This window comes from Folsomia candida, unplaced genomic scaffold (genome assembly GCF_002217175.1).
Source record: "Folsomia candida strain VU population unplaced genomic scaffold, ASM221717v1 Fcan01_Sc003, whole genome shotgun sequence".
In the NCBI taxonomy this organism is placed as follows: domain Eukaryota; kingdom Metazoa; phylum Arthropoda; class Collembola; order Entomobryomorpha; family Isotomidae; genus Folsomia; species Folsomia candida.
In genome coordinates this window covers 7,119,432-7,140,809 of record NW_019091195.1, presented here as the reverse complement: position 1 = coordinate 7,140,809, position 21,378 = coordinate 7,119,432, and the positions used below count along the sequence as shown (strand labels likewise).

Here is a 21,378-nt window from a genome sequence, read left to right as displayed (position 1 = left end):
CGAGACGATGATTATTTCTACCACTGTCAGAAGAGAAAGCAGATGATCTACTTTCACCTCCATACAATTGTGACTACGCCTTTCTAAGATGAAATTTTACTACAATTCCTTTAAAATTGTATTCCGTTCTATAAAGGGGTATTATTTTAAGAAAAGCTTTATGATACGTTAATTAATATTGTCTGTAAGCGCACAAACAAAAAGAGAAAGCAAATAATTTTGATTCCAGCGTTCTTCTTGTTGATATATCTTCATTTGATTAATTTAGAGAGGTCGGACTAGTAGATAAAACAATAATAAAGTTTAATAAAAAGCTGTATTATAATTTTCAGACTCTATTAAGCGTTCAATTGTAATTTAGTTGCAAGAGCGGCCAGGAGACAGCGTGGTTGTGCACATCGAGTATTTGTTGTCAGAGTCGACTTATTTGTTAAAGTTGCAACCCTTCCGCCGGAGAATCTGCTAATGGTAAAGTGTCAAATGAACCAAATATAGAAGCTGCTGCCGTAGAAAGTAGGCTGCTTCTGTTGAAGTATTAGTTGCTGTGCGTTGGAGAAAGCAGGAGCGGAATCAGAGTCGGAGAAACTCCTCTTTCACCCACCTACTAACCACCACCACCAGCAGAACAGCCACCCTCCATCATCACATCACAATCTGGACCATTTAATACTTCCAATTAAACACCGTCAACAAAACCTGTCAATTGTTTGTAAGTTCAGTACTAAAATTTAAACAATTAAATGTACTTGAAGAGCTGTAAAACTTCTTCCTCTCTGCTTTCACCCTCATAACCTTAATGTGACATTTTTACTTCTTTATCGCATCCTTTCCCTGCTGCGAATAGGTTATTGGTTTTGTGCAACGTGAGGACTTAAAAACTTATTGACTGACAGCTTCTGACTTTTGGAGAAAGTCAGTCGGGTATTTAATATTTAGTTCAGTTTTAGTGCTGCTCTTATAAATAATTAGAAATGGTAACTTATATTCGTTCATATTAGTTATGAGAGTAGTCACGTAGCCTCACGTACATAAATTCAGGAAATCAATAGAGAATAAACGGGAGAAACTTTGTGACATTTATTTATGGTTAGCATTGTTTATATTTCTAATGGGAGATGGGGAAGAATTTAAGCCAAACAGATAAATAGTGAAGTGTTAAAATAATTTTGCATAGGTAGGAATTTGATTAATTACTCTCGTTTTGATTGAATTGTGAATGAAATCAAGGTGGACCATACATATCTCGTGATTTTATTATTTCATTAGTTTAGATCGCGTGGATAATGGACATTAAACTATGTACAATGATGCAGAATGATTTTTTTTCCAATGCACACTATGTACCACTAAAATGTTCCCTACCATACGGTCATGCCACGAAAATATTCATTCATTTATGCGTTTGTATTTAGAATCTAAATTTTAGATCAATGTAGATAGATGAATAATGTTATCATGCTACCTAATATATAGATACATACATATCTCCTATTTCATATTTACCTATATATGCCTATATTCGACTATGCAATACGTTTGTAGCAATGCAATGAAGCTTGTAATGCAATTAACTGATCATTATTTTGTACCTCCCTGTGACAGGTAGATGTGGACTTGGCATTGGGAGCCCAAAAATCCAGTTTGTATTTATTTCCATAAAAAAGGCAGACAAGGCTGTACATAACAACTTGTGGGTTTATTCGGCCCAATAAATAATAGTGAATTGATAAAAACCCGGTTCAACTATCAAAAAGACGTGATTTGCTCATGTAAAATCAAATATAAAAAAGGTAAGCCCTTTAATTAGTGCGTAAAGAGTATACATTGGGACATTCTAACTATCTAGTTAGCATCTCGTAGCGTAATGTGATTAAATACTTATTTTAAGGAGGATATGAGGGCTCTGGAAAATATGGAATGTGTGTGTAAATGTAACAAAATAGTGGGCGTTCTTTTGTACTGCAGCATGCAATTTTATTCTTTTTACACTTAATGTGTCTGCAGCAAAAATACATATGAATATTTGAGTACAATTACTTGTCATCCGAGCAGTTTGGTAAAAAAAATGTAGGCTGACAATAAGCAGGGTTATCCCATTTCATTTCTGAACTTTCTGAAATTACACTGATTTTGGCAATGAATTAATTTTTACTTTTTTATTGCAGCCAGCGATTGGGTGTTTTCACTGTGTTAGTGCCATTCCTCGAAAAATAGTCGAAATCAAGAAGGAGAAGAAATTACTCGCTGCTTATTACTCAAAACAAGATTTATCTAGTTATCTGGAGCCATACTTGATTTATTGTGACAAAGTTTTAACAAGTTCTAACAATGGCGACAGGACAGACAATAAGTGACCGGCTCCTTGCTGCACGACACTCGTTGGCTGGTCAAGGGTTAGCAAAAGCTGTTTGTAAAGCTACAACTGAAGAATCAATTCCACCTAAAAAGAAGCATCTTGATTGTGAGTTGAACTCATTTAATTTCATCAATCAGTGTGATCAAGTGGTTCTTACGTAGGTACAAGTTATTTTTTATTGCAGATTTAATACACTGTACGAATGAACCAAATGTTTCGATTCTCCAACTTGCAAATTTCCTATTGGAACGTTCCCAAAATACCAATTGGGTAGTGGTATTGAAATCTCTTGTCACGACGCATCATTTAATGTGCTATGGGAATGAGGTGGGTACTTCAGTCAGTTGGTTTGGTAGTGTCTCCATATGTTAACTGAAATTTGCCTGTATTTCAGAGATTTACACAATATTTGGCCTCAAGCAATTGTACATTTCAGTTGACTTCATTTTTGGATAAAGCAAATCCACAAGGTATGTGACACTTTTACTTGTAACACTCTACATGTCTTGGACTGATGAGTAAATGACGTATGTACATATATATTAATGTTTAACTATGTCCTTTGCTAAGTCGCTGGGGCTCCGAGAGTTGGTAATAATTATTAATTTGTTCTGAAAATGTAGAAAATTTTAAAGTCTGTGTTGCATATTTACAATATCGTGTTACTTTTAGCCCCTTTTTGAGTTGTTCACATCATTAATTAGTTTCTGAGTTCTTTTCACTCTCCGAGTAATTTCAACCTGTTATAGTTTTGCATGAAAACATCACATTATTGTATTGGTATTCTTTCATTTACGCATGTAGTTTCTTAATAATTTATTGTCTAATTTATTGTAATGTGATTTTGTTTCATTAAATTCAGGGTATGAAGTTTCTCCGTTTGTTCGCCGATATGCCAGATATATCAATGAGAAAGCATTATCCTACCGAACAATGGCTTTTGATTTTTGCAAAGTCAAACGAGGGTATGTTAACAAAAAAAATTAAGTGTACAAAATAAGCAAACAAATGTTATTGAATCTTCATAATGAAGACTTCATTATTATGAATGTTACTATAAAATTTCAGAAAAGAAGACGGAACTTTGCGAACGATGGGCACTGACCCCCTTCTGTAGGTTTTTTGATTGTTTGTTTAATGCTAATTGTTTAGTCAAACTTTTGTCATTTTTTTTCAGGAAAACATTCCCAGTGCTTCAAACCCAAATGGATTCATTGTTGGAAGTTGACCCTTCGGCGGACGACATACATCGCAATTCCCTAATGAGAGTCGCATTTTCCCTTCTGTTCCGTGATTTGATTCGACTTTTTGCGACATACAACGATGCTGTTATAAATCTATTGGAAAAGTATTTTACCATGAACAAGAAGAATGCAAGGGGTAAGGAAAAAAGCAGTACTTTAAATTTTGAAATTTATGTGCCTGTATGTATGCCTCTAACCCCCAGATTATCTCTTTCCAGATGCTCTTGACTATTATAAAAAGTTTTTGACTAGAATGGACAAAGTTTCAGATTTTTTAAAAGTAAGCTGCCCAAAATCCTTAATGTATTAATCTATTCATAAATGTAATGTAATACATGCCTATAAAATTAATATATTTGTGAACTATGCTAACTTTTAGGTAGCCGAAGCGGTGGGTATTGATAAGGGCGAGATTCCAGGTAAGAACGATATTTGATTAATTACATTATTTTTGTAGACAAAAGAAAGCAAGTGGAGAAAGAGAACTTGGCTTGGGTCACACAGGTTCATCTTGTATCTCTTTGTTTACTTGAACTCTGAAAATGCTCAATATTTTTATGGAAAATGATGATTATAAACAATAAATAGTCCCTTTCAGGGATGAGGGTGAGAATTAGATTTCTTTAATTGATTTCTGGAATTTCAAATAATTTCAGATTTGACGAAGGTAAGAACGAGTGATTTAATTACATTTGCTTAAATTCAAACTGACACCCAAATTCTCTCCTTAAAAACAAAACCACCTTCTCCCAAGAATGCTCATCGAAATAGGACGAAAAGACCTGTTTGTTAAGACAGTAGGGATGCGTTTTGGTGAATGTAGGATGAAAGGGGTTTCTGAGGCGAAAAAGATAGGCGATGTAGAGACCAACATGAAGATGAGCTTCCATTTTCTTGAGATCATCTTTCTCAACAATTGCTGCTGGCTCTTTAGCAGTTGTTGCCTTATCCTCCTTTTTCTTCTTCTTCTTTTGGATTGGAATTGCGCACAATGGGATCTTCACTACATTTCCAGTCCCATATTCCTTTTCATACTGGGCTACGGTATCAGAACCATGCCGAACGACATTGTGAGTGTCGACTCCACTGATTGTTTGACCACCATAAAACATCTTATTGTCACACACAATGTAGAGAGCCCCATGTTCGTCATCCAACAAATCAACAAGTGTTTCATCTGGTGTAGCCCTTCTACCAAAAGGGAATGGGATTTGTGCATTCTCTGTTTTAGAATTACTTATTCCAGTTAATTCAAGTTTGAATCTTTGTTCCTCCATCTCATTCTTGACTTCTGCTTCGAGACCGTTTGCTAGTGACACGGATGGGGTGGTGTATTTGAACTTGTTTGGGTTGGAAAAGCATTTCAACAGAGCTACGGTCTGCAAGACGGCCAACCTCTTCTCGGCCTCATCACAAGTATTAAATAGCTCTGGTTTTCCCGGTACGCCTTTGGGTTTTATGCTACTTCTTTTACTGAATGCTTGTTGTAGATGGGATTGCTTCTTATCTTTAGCATAATTGAATTTCATGATCATATGACCAATCCCAGTGACTCCACCCTTGTGAGCTTTGAACTCGTAAACTGCATAACTTTCGTTGGGTCCTTTGTGCATGAGACACTTTGGCATAACTTCATCTGCCCTTGTTCCAGTAGTAGAAAAACAATCTGCAAAATAACAGTAAGGATAAATACAAAATAATAGGACAAGGTAATTAAATGTACCATTGTGAGTACAGATAGAGTTATAATCAAAGGAGTTTGTGCGTGATTGCATAATACACAACTGGTCGGACGCCCTTTCTTTTGGTTGTTGAAATCCAACGCCACATTTTTCTTTCCAAACAAAACTCATTCCAGTATCTCCAATAGTAATTCCGGCCTCTCCAGCAGCTTTTATTTTGACAAGGGCTGAATCTCTTTCTTCAGATGACAAGGGCAGCAGTTCTGGTGGAGGAGCAACGGGAGGTGTTGATTGAGAAAGTACATCCGGTTGACTATAAATTAGTTCATCTGAATCCAATTCCACTTTGTTGGATCGTGCCAAGTGGTAGAAAGCAGCCTTAATCTGATCAATGCTAGCACTCCCTGCAACGGCTCCTGTCCCTTTCATTTTTAATTTACAAATTCGGGTGGTGGCCCTGGACAACAATGTTTTGTCTATGAGGTGGAACTATGAGTTTCAACATATATATTTTTTAGTATTTATTCAAGCATAAAAATAAAAGCATGATTATTACCATCAACATTTTGTACCAATTTCTTTGAAGCACTAACCCCACCCTCGTCCTCTGACCGTCTCTTTTCACCTTGCTGCACGTTTTCAGTTGAATTTAATTCCATCTTTTCAAATAGACTAATTGAATAAATTTAAGGTAATGTAATCAAATGTCCTTTGCCGGGGGACGAGACTTTACTTTGCCAGGTGAAAGTGAGACACTTACAATATATTGTGTTTTTAACAGGCACCCAGCTCTTTGTTGGAAGCTTTGGAACAACACCTCGCTACATTGGAGGGAAGAAAATTAAACTCAACGTCAAAACAAAATTCGGTGGACGTTTCATCCTTCAGCTCCACTCAAACAGCATTCATTGGTAAAAGTGTACCGTTTGTTGATACATATCTATGATGCACACTCACAAATGTACTGATTCGGATATCTATTTGTTTCAGCGTCTGATGAAAAGCAAAAAATACTAGCAGAAGAAGAAGCAGCCCTAAACCAGTTTAAAGAACAAAAGTCTGGTAAGTAAGAAGACGAGAGAGTTATGAATCTGGTCTGATTTATAACTAAGTGACAAAATTGACGAATTGAGTTGCAGAAATGATTAATTGATATTTTCTGTAGATCCGGGGGCTTCTGCTACAAATCCATTCCTTCAGTCATCTGCACCACCTCAGCAGACGTCACAAAATCAACAAATATTAGACCTCTTTGCAGGATCTCCTGCTACTGCTTCAAAACAATCTGCCCTGGACGATTTGTTATCTCTCGGACTTGGTTCTTCTACAAATGGAACGGCTACCAATGGATCAAATGCTTTCGGACCTCCTACCACCGGATCTTCCAACCCATTCGCAGACTTTGCACCACAGCAAAAAGTTAATTATGGAGGCAACGGGTTTGCTCCCATGGGAGGCATGGGCATGGGGAACCAACAGCAGCAGTTTTATCAACAACCTCCTCCGACAATTCAACAACCGTTCGGAGCGTTTGGATCTAACAATGATCAAGGTAATAAATAAATAAAACAATGATTAAATAGATCATTTTTATGTATACAACGTGAGCGAATAACTGTTAGTCAATGGGAAAAAATGATTGAAAGTTATCCCTTATGCGATGATGTAACTGCTTTCTGATCTTGCGCACGTCATCATTATTTTTGAAACATGCAGCGTCGGAAGGTGCTCCCCCACCACCACCGCCGTCAACTCCACAAAATTTCACTAAACAACCTCAGCAACAACAGTCAGGTAGATTTTTTATCAAGAGAAGAGTATAGGATGAAGGAAAATGCTTTTCCTGAAGGCGACGATATTTTAGTTTTGTCTTTGGTTTTTTTAAACTTGTGTTGCTTGTGTGAATAGGTGTATGTGATGTTGTGTCATGTATTACCATTTTTTTAAGTTATGTGCATATATTGATTGTGCACATGTTTTATAAATTGTTATTTCTAATTAAAATGTGCATTATTTTTTGCATTTACAGTTGACTTTTTTGGATCAATTTTGACTCCACAACAGTCAGGAGCAGGTTTTGGGGGTCAAACCCAACCTGCTGGAGCGTCTGCAGCCGCAAAGCCATTATTTACTGGTGACCTCGATTCTAGCCTAGGTAACTGCTTGTAAGATAAGCAACCATTCTAATGAACTAAAAACTGTTGTCCTTCTTAATTTCAGCCTCTTTAGCAGACTCTCTGACAATGAAGTCCAATTGGTCTCCTTCTCCGAGTAAAACAGCAAAAGGAACAACTGCCAATACAACGGTAAGTTATTATATGTAACACATTAACTAACTGAAAATTGACTAGTGGAAATGGTGTGTAAATAATGTCTTACAATTTTTACTGTCTTTCTTTGTTATAACAAAAACAAAGGAATAGGATGGTTGTGGTTGTCTGCAAAATTCAATCGAGTGAGAATATTAATTTCCATGCATTTATACTCAATTAATTTGACTATTTTCGCTACTGGACTGGCACTGGTTTCTTTTTATTTTTATTCGTTATTTGTTATTTTATTATAAATATGCATGTTTTGCACCAAAGCGCGATGTGATGCACTTACTTTCTTTGTTTTTTTTTTGTGATTTAACTTTTGTTGATTAATTTTTACTTAAATTTTTCTTACGTGCTTGGTTTTGATTTTCCATTGATAATGATATTTTGTTTAATTTGCAGGGGAGGCTGTTTTAATACAAGACTACCTATAAGAATAAGCAAACAGTCAGAGTTTAATCATTAGTATATGTAACAATTCATCAGATTTACTGCGCAGTAATTTCAGCTACCGATAACGATAACTGAATATTCTTACAAAATTAGCTTAGCACACAAACTTTTTTTTTCTAGTGGAGGGATTTAACAATAACAATGCTGAATTTTTGTGAACCGGTAATAATTTAGCAAAGCTGATCTGATTAGAGGAATTATTACGTCATAATTTGAGACAGGCAACATAATTATAATTATACTGTGCATGCGGACCCCTTTATATATTGTCCCGTCTTCACGTTTTCTCGTAGAAATTTATTTAACAATCAATTAAATAAAAGATGGTGCTTGTGCTAACCATTAATTGATACACGGAATATGGATTTCACGGAAACACAAAAGTTCTTAGTCTATGAGATTATAATAAGTTGCGGATTATGTATTATGAAACCTACAATCTGATATGAAACGTAAAATTAAAAAACCAATCACACCGCAACCGATGTCCATAGTCCTAATCGAAATCATAAATCATCATTTAATTTTGTGGAGACTTTTAAGAAAAAAATGTCTAGCGAGAAAGAGTGTAATAAACACATTCCAAGTACTTATGTATGTACAACTGTTATATCTATGTAGAAAGCCAAACATTAATTAACACACATTTTAAGCTGTTTATTATTGCGCAATCAAGAGTTCCATTCAATTCATCTGCCTTTTAATAGCAGCCTGGATCTTGTATCGGAAGAATATATTTAAAAAATATGCGCAATATCAGCCCAGCCCAAAACGTAATAATACTAATAATAATGCATCACGTTCCGTGTAATTATACAACTACGTGGATTATTATGCGTATAAGTATTAAGTTTGTGGAATCAATTACTTTTAACGTTAAATAACTAAATATATTTTGGTAGTAGTTCAATTCGAGCTCATGAAATACAACTATTGATAACTTAGTTTGTAAAGCTTTATTGATAGTCTTATAGTATTTATTATTATCATCTATCGATAGATACATATGTCTAATTACGAATCGTGCAGTATATCATTTTGAATGCAAACTCGATATTTAGGCCTATGTCAATTATTATAGGTTGAGCATTATTACTGTATCGTGTGATAAATTAAAATCTCACTGGACTAGAATAAATGCCACCAACCAGAAAAATTCTCCCCGTCATTATACACATCACAGAAGCAGCGCATACATACATACAACATAAATATTCCGGTATCCCATGATAAAAAACCAATTATAATAAGCTTTATCTGAACTCTAATGTAATCACATTAGGAAAACGAGTGCAACAAAATATGTGAAAATAATGAACAGAGATGATTTTGGTGTATGAAAGAAAGATATTCAAAAATAGTAAAAAAAAATAGTGCCGTATATAAAATGTAAAATCGTGGTGATTGATGAAATTGATATGTGGTAATAAAAACAAGCACACATATGTACGCAGAAAGTTTTGAAAGCATGTGGAATTTAATTCATTTAAATTATTACGTTATAAAAATCTTGTCAATAATTTCTGTTCTTATGGGGAGATGGTTATAGAGAATATTTATGTCGGAAAACGTTTGGGGGTCCAAGGTGCCAAGATTCTTGAATGATTCTTCTCGACATTGGTATTGTCTCAAGAAATACTGATTTCCCTTTTCGAAATGAATTCTGGTATCACAGACCTTGCCCATAACGTGGTCAACTCGCAAATAGTATCGCAGCAGAATGAAAAATCCCGAAGGCATCACTCTCTATAATCAAGAAAAATTATTTAACTAAAGAAGGATGAGGAATTTATAAATTTAGATATCAACAAAACTTACAATTTTTACGCTGCAATTTGAAATTCCATTATCATGCAATTCATCTTCGAAAAGCGTTAGCTCATCATAGAATAAAATTTGTTCTTTTTGCATTAGTTTTTCCAGGTTTAGTTTATCCGACGTATTAGTTTCAACCCGGAATAATGGCTCGGATTTATATGAATTGTTACCCCTTTCCTTCAGGGTACCCTTGTATTCTGTAGTAAATGTCCAGTTAAAGTCATGTAAAATATCCTTGGGTAAACCCATTTCAACCCTAATAATTAAATTAAAGGTATCATATACATTACTCGGTAAGAATCTTATATAATCATTTATTCTTATTTTAAACTTACTTGGATGCTTGCCAAGGTTCCGACATTGCAACCCGAACGGAATGTGTGTCCGTCGTGGACATTAATTTCATAGCATCCAAAGTGTTAAATTCCAAGACAAATCCAGAAGCATTGTACTCCAAGTGAAGAAGATTGTCCGGAAATACCATCTCCGGAAGGTGTTTGAGCTCCAATCCTTCGCCATATCTAAAGTCCATAGTAGCCAAATTAGGTTTACGATTGGTATAACTAAATGTGTGTGTGAATTGTGAATCATGGAATGTTTGTTGTATTACCTGCACACTTGACATTTGAATGCATCAGTCTTCGATAATACTGAGTCCCAACTTTGTCCTGTCTCCAGCACAATTCCTTTAGTGTTTTCACCATCCAAGACGTCGCAGTAGCAGTTGGATGGTAGAATTGGGCTTTTGAGAACAGAAATTGTCCATCCTTCGAAATCGTGCTTTGACATTGCAACTCTTCTCAAGCCGTCTGGCCGCCGTACGCCCGCCGGATTAGGCACGGTAGCGGCATCGCTGTCCCCCACCTGCATAGTGACCACAAAACACTCACACAAAGGTTTTATTGAATTTCAACTACAATTTGAACAGAAATTCAAAAAACTGTAAATCAATTTTTTAGGAACAACAAACTTTTATTATTTGTTATGCAGCAAACAAGCACGACGGGATATGTATGTACTTCAAATTATGAGCAGCGGTGAGTAAATGGGGCAATGTGGATGCCGAAGGAAAGGTATTGGTGAAAGTAGCATTTCGGAAGTCGTATTTTGGTGGATTTTTTGGACATTATGGCGAATTTAGTGGAGTAATAAATTGCCAATACAATGATTTCTATTGTATTTGGCATATTTTAAGCTCTTGAATAGTTTCAAAAATCAACGAATGATAAGTTCAGAAGGTTCAGAATCTTTGAACTTCAGATTCATGGAAACCTGAACGGATTATGATTGGTCGCTTTTATGTAAATCAATGAGTCTACCTGATTCAACTTGTCGATATATTTTGGCAATTTGTAAAGTTAATTCCACATTTTTGTTATCCGATTTGCCTACGGGACCGTATTGTCTGTGGCTATGTCGCGTGCTTCCGGTGGATTCGCCACAGCGGATGTTAGAGCCACTGCTATTCTTCAAGATTATTTGTATTCAACCGACCCTTGCACGCCCGGAGCGGATGTGAGTGTCATGTTTACCTTGCGTCTCCTAAATTGATGTTCAGAATATCTCAGTTATGCCCACGTATTTAGGTGCATCGAAGATGTGGTCGGACGTATATGGCAGAGTGCGGAGAACCCCCGTGCGGCTTCGACAGGCCCAAATACCTCATCACTGCTCTAATGGCCATGTTCGTGGTCGGCGTTGTGATCGGACTCCTCAACTGCTTTGGGCTTTATATCCCCGTTCTTCAAAAAGCGTACGGACTGGGCTACATGGAAATTTGCTTCACGGCTGCCTTAACGTATGCAATTCTTATCAAAGTATGAGCTGTCTTTTTGCTGGTAAAACTAATGTGGTTCCAAGTATTATTTCTAAATTATTTATCGAGTTTCCATTTATGTATATACAGACTACAACCCTGTCGGCCTATATGATTGGCTGGGTGGGTCACAGAAATACGGCATTGTTCGGGATGATTCTCTTTTTCATTGGAATCTTATTGGATGCATTTACAATTCACTATGCAGTTTTTTATGTCGTCAATCTTGGATTTTTTGCAATTGGAGGTGGCTTGGCTTATGGCTCTGCAATGGCGGTTGCTGGGTATTTACATACATAAATATGCATTGATATGTGTCGTAAATCTTTGAACTTTGTAACTTAATTAACTAAACTAGCATTTATTTGTAGCGACTTGTTTCGAAAAAATTTGGCAACGGCTATGATACTTGTATCAATTGGAAGCTGCCTGGGCACAATATTATTTTATTGGTGCAACTTGTTTCTTCTTTCTCGGGTATATGATCAATCATAAAATTATTTGCAAATGACATTTCCCTGACGAGCTGTGAAATGTTGACTTTGTTATAATACATCCATAGGTTAGTTATAGGTGGACAAAATTGTGCCTTGCTATGCTAGTCATTCTGTTTACCGGAGCTACCCACCTATTTCCAAGTTTCATGGTTGATATCGAATGTGGACTAACAACTGCAAATCCCAGTGATAACCATGCTCAACGAGACAATGAAATTAAGGATTGCATTGCTCAAGCAGCTAAACGGAACCAGGCGAAAAATCCATCTCGCCATCACGAGGAAAGATCTTGTGAGGACATTTGTGACCAATTTAAATTTTCGTATTTTGTATTTCATTTTTAGTGGTTGAATCTATTTTTTATTTTTCAAGGTATGTGTGTCTGCGTTTGTGATGTTGCCTTGTGGTCGGACTGGTCCTTTGTCCTCTGGGGGTTTTGCGTCTTGATCGCGACAATGGCTCTCTTTGTGCCGTACATGTTCATCCTGGCTTATGCGGAGACCGTCCCCTTGATACTTTCCCCGTGGTACATCACCATGCTCTGCATCGCCTCCGCCATTGGTCGAATCGCAATTCTGGTTGGAGTTGACTTCACTTTCGACTATAAACGCAACTTATTTGTGGGCTCTACAGTTGGTAAATAATTTACTCATTTTTTTGTGTTTTTTTATCATCATGCATGTCACACGAATCAATGCGTTGTAATTTAAACGCCAAATGTATACGCAGGATCCGGAATATTGTGGCTCATCCTTCCGTATGTAGACACATTTGGCTGGCTGGTTATTTGGGGTGGGTTAATTGGGATAATCGAAGGGTTGATAGTCTGTTGCATTCCCCGGTTGACCTTGCTGACCATACCACGACCCTGGATTGAGAACTCTTGGGGATGGATCTTGTGGTTTCATGCAATCGGAGTTTTTATAATCACCATGTTTGTTGCAGTCATTTCGTAAGTTTGGAAATAGTTTTAGTTATGGAGCTACATGTGTCTTAAAAATGTCATGAAAATCATCAATAGGAGAGAACTCATGGATTTTTTTATGGCGTTCACTGTGATTGGGATTTTGCAAATTATTGGAGGTCTGATGGGACTGCTTTTACCAAATGAGGAAGATTGTGAGGAACTTGGAACTGAAGACTGCGATGAGACAAATCCAAAGGCGAGAAAAGATCAGAGTCAAGGAATCGACTTGGTCTCGTTGAGGGCACGAACTTTTAACACTGTGGGTTCGTACCCCCGCTTGGGAATACCTTGCTTTGGAAGCTCATTTGGTGGAAAAAGTATGATGCCCGAGTCTGGAAAAAGTTACGGATGCTGTTGTCCTATTTGTAAAGCAACGGGATGCATTCCTGAATGTCCTGGCTGCGTTCCTGGGGAATTGGCAGGGATTTCTTTGATGTACTATTACAATATAAAAATTACTACAACATGTGCAATGCGCAGTACTCCTACATAAGTCCCCATTTCTCAGAGGCCCATGCGGAGGAGCTAACGATGTTAATGCCCCCAATGGGACAGTACCACCAACTCCAAGTGGGGCATTACGGAAGGTTCCCTGCCCTTCAAAAAGCAAGACTAATTTAGAACTAGATTCGCCTAGTAAAACCCAAGTTCCGGCAAATGTGCCTTTACAACAAGACCCTCAAGGAGGGACTACAAATAATCCCCCTGAAGATGGAGGAGTCGTTAAACGGACTACATATGAAATTAGAAAAACAAAAGCTACGCCAACCCAATGAAACATGCATAAATCATAAATGATCTGCTTTTGTATTTGTACAATATTCATACATGTATAAGAAAAAGACGCAACAACGACTCGCACATTAACAATGAATTGATGGCACACACGAAGGATAAAATAAGAGGAAGGTAAAGTAAAAAAAAATATTGCCAGGAAAGGAACACACATTAATAGGGAGGAAGTCCGTCATGCAACATATGCCCAATAAATATGTACCCAATGGACATTTCGTTCACGATTGACTTTACTTACTCCCATTAGCACTATCCAAACATAGCAGCTTTCGTGCATGGATATTAAATTTATTTCCGTTAGTCGATTTGTTTATGTTTTCATTCGTGAATCCAGTGTCAGTTAAGGTGTATAACGCATGACGTATGTAATAACTAATATGTCTTTGTTATAGAAAAATGTTCAAAAATAAACGACAGCTGAAGCCAGTCAAACGATAACCTTGAGTTCGTGCTCATCAAAATGCTGTAGCAGATATTCGGGACGTTCAATATGCTGGATCATACAATAGCACGTTGTAGATATGTCTGAATAATAAACCTGAACTATTTATAATCCAAATGAACTATGAGAACATATCAAATTAAATGAGCTGACACATAAACTATACCCATACCAAATAGCCCCGAATCGACCTTTCAATAAAAATACCACCCTATTATTAACAGAATATCAATTATTCTGGCAAAGCACCACTTGCTTACACATACACACCAATCCCGTTCTCCAATAAAACATGGAATTTATGAGCACATACATATGTACATACTCTTTTCGCTATTCTGTTTCCTATATAAAATGCATGCACAATTCCACGATTGGCTATGTTTGTATCCACGTTTCCCAACTCTGAAAGTATTTGCCCGAGTTCGTTGTTATGTGATCCAGTGTTCAATTGAGGATGCAGTTTTCCATAGGCATAACTTTTTACCTGCAAACTTAATTTTGCAGTTCATATAAGAAATTGATTGAATTGAAACCTGAATGACGCACCTGAAGACGAACTGAATGGTCAGTCAAAAGCTGTCGCCTTTCCCACAAAATATTCAGCCAGACGTTGGCTGAATATTTGGCTTCCGTTTCCTCCTGCTTTGTCATGTCCTGTCATATTTTCACACTTTTACTGAGGCTTTTATGTGAAGGGACAACCAAATATCGAATTGTCAGTCATGCCTGTCTCCATCATTCCGTTGTGCTTGTTTCGTCACATTTGCTTTGCCATCATTATTTCATGTTCTACATTTCGTCACAAGGAGAAAGTAAAGGCAGCTCCAAGCTGAGTGAGTATTTCTGGTTCACCGTGGAGAAAGTGCTTGTTTAGTTAGTCTCGCAGCACAGGAAATGAGAGAGAGAGAGAGAGAGCACATTATTATTTGGCAGAGCGGTGGCAGTCATCATTATGAAGTTGGTGATGGAGGCACACACCCCGCCTGCCTCTCTTACTTAACTAAATAACACGCATACTGACTGCTCGCCTCGTCTTAAAACTCATTCAACTAAACTAACTCATTCATTACACAACTCGACTCCTAAAATTAAACTTCCTATCTTTACTCCTCGTACTTGCGCCTCTCGATATCATCCGGTGGTTATCTTTACGAAAATTTGCGTCTTAACTGTACTCGTTCATTTGTTACAGTAGAGTTTATATATTGGGGAGTCTGTAGATTTAGGGAGATGTTAAGATAGGACGACACTCCTCATCTCCTTAATCATTAGATCGTGGTGATATTGTTATATAATACGTTAAACGAATATATATGTGATGGTGACGTGACTTTTTTGGTGGGTGGTTATTATGTGTCTTCGTCGACAAGTCGTCGTGAGTTGGTGCTGTTTTTGACTTACAACGCAACGCCGCAATTATGGCTTTGCTTCTTCGTTTCATTAAATAAGTAAGTAACCAGTTACCTACTTTTCTTCTTGCTTAATGGTGGCGAAACTGCTAGATAGCTAGTGGAAAAGTATTGGCAGGCAGGTGTACGCAGGAGGATCAATACGATAAATTAGACAGACATTGGTACCTAAAAAGGCATAAGCAACAGATGTGTTGATCAACTAGTTTAAAATTATTCCTAGTCGACGTAATAAGGTAACTGTTCCTCATCATCAAGCGTAAAGTTACATTGAATTGTGCACATATAAGCACAAAACGCTCTACAAGTTCCACCAGTATCAGCTGTTGCTAATTGTGTTATTGGTTATTGTTATATTTTATTGTTAAAAAGCGGTTATTTATAGCGAAAATTCGCTTTCGGTTGTATTAAGCACGCAGTCATTGTATATATTGAAATTTAAACAATGGATTTATTTGTCAATTGTTGATTCAACTGGGCTAGTGAAAATTACCGACATTTTAATTTTCTAAAAACGGTGCTGATTGTTGAAACTTTCAATTGAAAGTATTATCTCAGTAGCTACTATAATGGAGAAGATTATGTGGATTTATGGGGAACGTGTGAATTATCCGTGAGATATAATAGTATAGTTCTGTGGAATTATCTTATCTAAAACCTCGGAAAGCAGCATTATGAGACCAGCAACTTAACATGAGCAAACATTAGATAATAAGTATATTTGGATAGTATAGTGGCACATAGTAGTGTAGTCAAATATAGTGGGTCGCAGGGTGAATGTCATGATTATTTAGTCAGATCAAGTTCAGCCACCCTAGAGAAATGCAAAATCATTTAGTCAAACTGACTAAATAATTTAACACTTTGTCGGGTAGGTTTTTACTAAATGTCTAAATGTTGTGCTTATTAGAACTTATAAGGTTCGGTTTAATGTCATTCATTCATTATCAATAATTCTTGATTGTGCCATTGACTTGGTTCTATGAAGTTACAAAGTCGGCATTTTTAATTCACTTAGCCTGAATAAGTAGAGTGGGAAGACGTGTCATATGACTCTCGACTCGTTACTATTGTATCGGCATGGCGTGACACACGGTCAAAGCTATCACAGAGTTCTGAAATAATAGCAACGATGGGAACAGTACAGTTGTGGGCTATGAATGCATGACTTTTGTGGGAGTGAATTTTGAAAGAGAGGAAACGAAAATGTCATGAATAAGGAATCGATCAAACTCATCAATGACCAAAAGTGAGCTAGTCGTAGTTGTAAAGCACAACTATTTCCAGAAATCATATGCAGAATTATACCTTAGTATACAGCTTATATGTAGATATATATTTGATGGCCAACCACAATAACTTATTTTTGCACACCATTCTCCCAAGAAGGCTACTAAATGGCATTTCTATTTCGAGTTATGTCTGGATAGTTTGACCAGAGTTTGACCATGTGTGGTACATATGTGTGCATGGTGAGTCACAGAATCCTAAAAATTATCAATCGCAGTATTATAGTAAAGTTACAAGTAACACTATGCACGCTCAATTCCTACCAAATTCGCATATATACATATATGTTTGTCACGTGCGGTTAGGATGTTTTCCTTTTCTTATCAATATAGTTTTTATGCTATCAAGGAATAATAAATGTTTCGCATTCTAATTCTAGAAATAGTGAATATTGGGCACGTCAGAGGGAGAGAAAGTTGCTAACAATTAAGCTAATTAGTCATATGGGCAAACATGTAGCTAATTACGGATTGTATTACAGAAATAAGAAGACTACCCTGACTGCCCTCATTTCATTGTATCCAGCCACTGCAGTAATTGCTCTCCCTAATAAAGCAATTTCGGACTATAATTATTGGCTCTATGGTGGTAGCTAGGATTTGACGAAGCCGTTGAAATAGGTAAGCATTTTATTTTTATTTGCTTAACTATTTTTATTTAGAATTGTTTATAGCACAAACGTGATAATTCAGTTTTTAGTATAGCATCTTACATTCTTAATTTAAGTCCTTCGTGTTTATGATCTCATTTTGTATGATCCTACGACAGAGAGGAGTCATATAAATCTGACTTGGATGCTAAAATCTTCAAACTGCCGCAATAGCATAGCTTAAGTTTGGCAAACTGTACAGAAAGTTCGCAATATTAATACGCTGTATGTCATCATTTTTTTTACTCGATACATAAAAGCATTCTAGTAAAGCATTTTTTCGCAGCTATGCAGGCTAACAGAAACAATGAAAATAGCTTCATGGTGTATAATTAAATGAAATTAAGTTTACATATTAACATCACCGCATAGAAATAAAAACAGGCAATATGCATGGTTTTATTTAATGAATAATGACATATTTAATATCATTATTGTCCCTCATGAAAAATTCATATAATAAAGGTCCATGAATCGGGTTTAAATTGGAACTATGGAATGGGAATTAATCAAAAAGGTTGCACCGACCAAAACTTACATAATAATATTGCGAGTAGTATTTCGGCTCGGTGCAGATGTACTTGGCGAGTGCATGTGCACCGATCAGCAGTCTACTGAAACTGGTTACGGTCTGCTAGAATAATAATATACACTTCTCGTGCCGTGCTATGCTGCTGTTCATGCTTGGGGCGGTTTGAGAATCCCTACTAAAGCAAGCATTGCATAGTGAAAGCAGAAAAAGTTTGACTTACTTTGTAAATAGTTGAGCCATTCAGATAGGACACAGGACGGTAGTTCATGCAAGCAAGAGGCATTTTGTCATTTAGTTCAAACCTAGCTGTGAAGAAACACCTTCTTATTGCGAGGGCGATTGATACACATGAATATTTTATTTGTTGTTTGTCCATTGCACGCTACGAACTGCACTCATTACATTATGCTCTGTGTGTTCTATTCATTTATTTAGTATACCCTTAATTTATCAATGGGACTAATGGGAGAGTAATACATAATTCTAATGCGATATATTTTGACTATTTTTGACTTGAACTTTCCAATTGCACACAACAGCTAAAATACATACAACCATTATTACATTGGGATATTGATTGGGAATGTGTGACATTTATACCGATAAGTAAATTATGAGAAGAGGAAATTATTATAGCATTTTATGACGCATTCTTTTCCTTCTCGGTGGTTGTGGCGTTATAAAAATATTAATGCAACCGCATAGGTTTAATGGAGCGACAAGGAAATAATATTTTATTGACTTTCTGTCTGTGAAGGTATGAATTATTAGTTATCCTGGGCCCAGGTATGTATGTATAGGTCTTTATCCAATGGGTGGGATTTGACCAAGTCTAAAATATAGTAGTGAGAAAGTAATGAGATTTGGTGGAAAACACGCCTCCGAATTTACGCGAATAAGATCGTAATTGACTGCAAGATCGATGAAGTCAATTACGGTTGTGCATGGCACTATGCTCCAACAAAGTCAACTTTCGCCTGGCCGTCCCATGACCAAACCTTATTTCCAAGGAATTGTAGTGCCGAGCATTGCTACATTCCTTCCAACAACGACTGTCACCAAGAAGTGAAGTTGTTTTTCAACTTCACTTTAGGAATTTTATGTGTATCTCAAAATGTATTTTTCTAAATTGGACACCTATTAATGTTGTCGCCTCTGTATGAATACAATTATACGTTCTTCTAACAATTTGAACAATTCAAAGTTGCATGTTAACAAGTCTTAAGTATTATGCAATATGTAGGCAGATCATATCACTCACTATACAAATATCTGCATAAACCGTGACGCAATTGAGGACATGCTGTATAACATATATGCATATCTCAATAATCTTACAAGTGAAAGTTTGTGTAGAGGGCGAAAGGCCACCAAATCTCGCCTCTCTGAATGTCTATAGTTATTATTTTTATGGTCCAAAAGGAAGATTTTGTTACTAAATTAGCCTAAGTGGTACTTAGGCACTCAGTGGGCGGATAGTGAGATAGTAGCTGCGAAGTTTTATGGTCATCATGGAGGGCGTGGTGTGCTATGGCGGTATAATAATAGAATACCATACAATCATAACCTGGAAGAACAAGCTGGAAGAAAGTTTGCATGCTATCATTCCATTCATACTAACAGAGTATTATTGCAATGAAATCATTTCTTTGTGTGTGGGTGTGTCAGTTAAAGGCTCGATGACGTAAAAAAACATGTGGTATGGCGCTTCTAAAATAGTATACTTATTCTAAACCGGATTGAACTCCTAACGAAATCTGTTTTTCCTTTAGATGAAATGGGGCTATGAATAAGTCTTCATTCTATTTTAAGTCATATTTTATTATTATTGCCATCTATATATGCATGTATTTTTCCTCTCATAAAGCCAAAAAGTATGTTACCAAAACAAGCCCATGTTTTAAACTAGTAATATCTGCATATACATAAATAGTAAAGCATACTTTATGCTGGAATGTTGCAATGTACCATGTACCGGTTTCACATCTGCATTACCTTGACATTTGCTGTTACCTTTGCCTTTATTCACTTTCATTAGTTTCATAGAATAGAATACCATTACCATAGAATGGTATTTAGTTCCTATATTTGAATCTTTTTTTCTCTATTTTTAGACACTGTCTAAACGAAGAATCCTAAGTGATCAAAATTGCATTAGGCAAATGACGCCAGGATATCTAAATTTTTATGGCCACACATTTTTATATGCAATTATATGAACGTTGAAAAGTGTATGCATGATACCATTTGACCTAAAATTGGCAGTATGGAATCTCGAGCTCTATAATACTGCCATTGCATGTAAAAAACAGAGAGCGTGCGTATTTTGTGCAAGATTTTAAAGAAACTACTTTAATAATAATGTGGTTATAGTTTATCATTATTTTTGGTTTAGGGGACATGTTCTTATCTTATTAAAGTACGCAGATAACTAAATTGTTTATATATTCCCTACAAAATATGAATTTAATCTCGGATTCGAAAATTCAGTTAGCTCCAGAGATAATCAGTAGTGCACTTGCACTTTCAAGTGCATCCGTCCTTATGAACATATTTGTACTGTGTGTGTACAAAGTGGTTCAAAAAGGACTTACATAGAGAAATTGTTCTACCAATTTTCAATGATTTCTATTGACTACTTCAAATCAGTTAGTTAATATGATATCGAATAATCATCAAAGATTAATAAAAATCGAATGTACGCCGAGAGTTAGGGCTGGAAGCATTCGCAGATTATGAAAGCAGACAAAGAGCCATCTCACACTTAAGAAATCTTATGAAAATGTTTTCAAATTGAATGAAAATTACCATTATGATTTGTTATTTTATACTGTGACTAATGAAAGTCAATGATTGAAAATTTCTCCATGAAAAATCCTTTTTGAACCACCCTGTACTACAAACACATGCATATAGTAATTTAACGCAAACAGATAAGGGAGCCATAAACATGACAAAACGAGTCCTTCATTGATCTTAATTGCAGCAGCGTCTTTCATGAGTTCATCTTTATGTAGTACATAAGTTAATCATTCTTAATCCTGAATTGTGACTCAGGACAAATTGTTAAATAGTGACGCATTGATCGCTCTTAATCATAGTTAACT

General features: G+C 36.3%; 4 protein-coding genes across 10 annotated transcripts; 2 read left to right on the top strand and 2 right to left on the bottom strand.

Annotated features, from left to right (window-relative positions):
• Nucleotides 1-434: 434 nt before the first annotated feature.
• Nucleotides 435-9,410, top strand: LOC110848002 (phosphatidylinositol-binding clathrin assembly protein LAP). Of its 6 annotated transcripts, XM_022095089.2 has the most exons (20): nucleotides 435-709; nucleotides 1,603-1,790; nucleotides 2,166-2,461; nucleotides 2,541-2,683; nucleotides 2,751-2,826; nucleotides 2,927-2,947; nucleotides 3,219-3,321; nucleotides 3,425-3,469; nucleotides 3,534-3,736; nucleotides 3,819-3,880; nucleotides 3,980-4,019; nucleotides 4,257-4,267; nucleotides 6,064-6,193; nucleotides 6,273-6,344; nucleotides 6,448-6,834; nucleotides 6,999-7,076; nucleotides 7,312-7,437; nucleotides 7,503-7,588; nucleotides 7,700-7,737; nucleotides 8,003-9,410. In XM_022095089.2, the coding sequence occupies exons 3-19, from the start codon at nucleotides 2,329-2,331 to the stop codon at nucleotides 7,703-7,705; spliced, it is 1,722 nt and encodes a 573-aa protein (XP_021950781.1). In that variant the 5' UTR covers nucleotides 435-709; nucleotides 1,603-1,790; nucleotides 2,166-2,328; the 3' UTR covers nucleotides 7,706-7,737; nucleotides 8,003-9,410. The 6 variants fall into 6 exon arrangements, with proteins under 6 accessions (XP_021950781.1, XP_021950779.1, XP_021950782.1 ...); XM_022095087.2 differs by lacking the exon at nucleotides 7,700-7,737 and having other exon boundaries at nucleotides 437-709; XM_035850151.1 differs by lacking the exons at nucleotides 435-709; nucleotides 7,700-7,737 and adding an exon at nucleotides 1,056-1,174.
• On the bottom strand, nucleotides 4,252-6,066 carry LOC110848003. 2 transcript variants are annotated; one of them, XM_022095093.2, is made up of 3 exons: nucleotides 5,839-6,066; nucleotides 5,324-5,771; nucleotides 4,252-5,266 (listed from the first exon to the last, which is right to left on the bottom strand). In XM_022095093.2, exons 1-3 carry the CDS (start codon nucleotides 5,845-5,847, stop codon nucleotides 4,287-4,289), a joined length of 1,437 nt encoding a protein of 478 aa, XP_021950785.1. In that variant the 5' UTR covers nucleotides 5,848-6,066; the 3' UTR covers nucleotides 4,252-4,286. The 2 variants fall into 2 exon arrangements, with proteins under 2 accessions (XP_021950785.1, XP_035706045.1); XM_035850152.1 differs by having other exon boundaries at nucleotides 4,252-5,771.
• A 101-nt stretch (nucleotides 9,411-9,511) lies between the features above and the next one.
• On the bottom strand, nucleotides 9,512-10,879 carry LOC110848004 (TIP41-like protein). The gene is made up of 4 exons (XM_022095094.2): nucleotides 10,482-10,879; nucleotides 10,207-10,392; nucleotides 9,872-10,127; nucleotides 9,512-9,799 (listed from the first exon to the last, which is right to left on the bottom strand). Exons 1-4 carry the CDS (start codon nucleotides 10,739-10,741, stop codon nucleotides 9,548-9,550), a joined length of 954 nt encoding a protein of 317 aa, XP_021950786.1. The 5' UTR covers nucleotides 10,742-10,879; the 3' UTR covers nucleotides 9,512-9,547.
• An 11-nt stretch (nucleotides 10,880-10,890) lies between these two features.
• On the top strand, nucleotides 10,891-14,372 carry LOC118435051. The gene is made up of 9 exons (XM_035850150.1): nucleotides 10,891-11,386; nucleotides 11,458-11,688; nucleotides 11,778-11,971; nucleotides 12,059-12,164; nucleotides 12,250-12,475; nucleotides 12,557-12,820; nucleotides 12,914-13,136; nucleotides 13,206-13,586; nucleotides 13,660-14,372. Exons 1-9 carry the CDS (start codon nucleotides 11,285-11,287, stop codon nucleotides 13,925-13,927), a joined length of 1,995 nt encoding a protein of 664 aa, XP_035706043.1. The 5' UTR covers nucleotides 10,891-11,284; the 3' UTR covers nucleotides 13,928-14,372.
• Nucleotides 14,373-21,378: the final 7,006 nt, after the last annotated feature.

Coding starts and splice junctions, on each gene's coding strand:
- LOC110848002 (XM_022095087.2), top strand. CDS start 2,329: ATGGCGACAGGACAGACAATAAGTGACCGGCTCCTTGCTGCACGACAC. Junction 2,462..2,540: donor TAAAAAGAAGCATCTTGATT/GTGAGTTGAACT, acceptor TTTTTATTGCAG/ATTTAATACACTGTACGAAT. Junction 6,835..6,998: donor TGGATCTAACAATGATCAAG/GTAATAAATAAA, acceptor TGAAACATGCAG/CGTCGGAAGGTGCTCCCCCA.
- LOC110848004 (XM_022095094.2), bottom strand. CDS start 10,741: ATGCAGGTGGGGGACAGCGATGCCGCTACCGTGCCTAATCCGGCGGGC. Junction 10,393..10,481: donor TTCAAATGTCAAGTGTGCAG/GTAATACAACAA, acceptor TATGGACTTTAG/ATATGGCGAAGGATTGGAGC. Junction 9,800..9,871: donor CAAATTGCAGCGTAAAAATT/GTAAGTTTTGTT, acceptor TCTTGATTATAG/AGAGTGATGCCTTCGGGATT.
- LOC118435051 (XM_035850150.1), top strand. CDS start 11,285: ATGTCGCGTGCTTCCGGTGGATTCGCCACAGCGGATGTTAGAGCCACT. Junction 12,165..12,249: donor ACTTGTTTCTTCTTTCTCGG/GTATATGATCAA, acceptor ATACATCCATAG/GTTAGTTATAGGTGGACAAA. Junction 12,476..12,556: donor CCATCACGAGGAAAGATCTT/GTGAGGACATTT, acceptor TTATTTTTCAAG/GTATGTGTGTCTGCGTTTGT.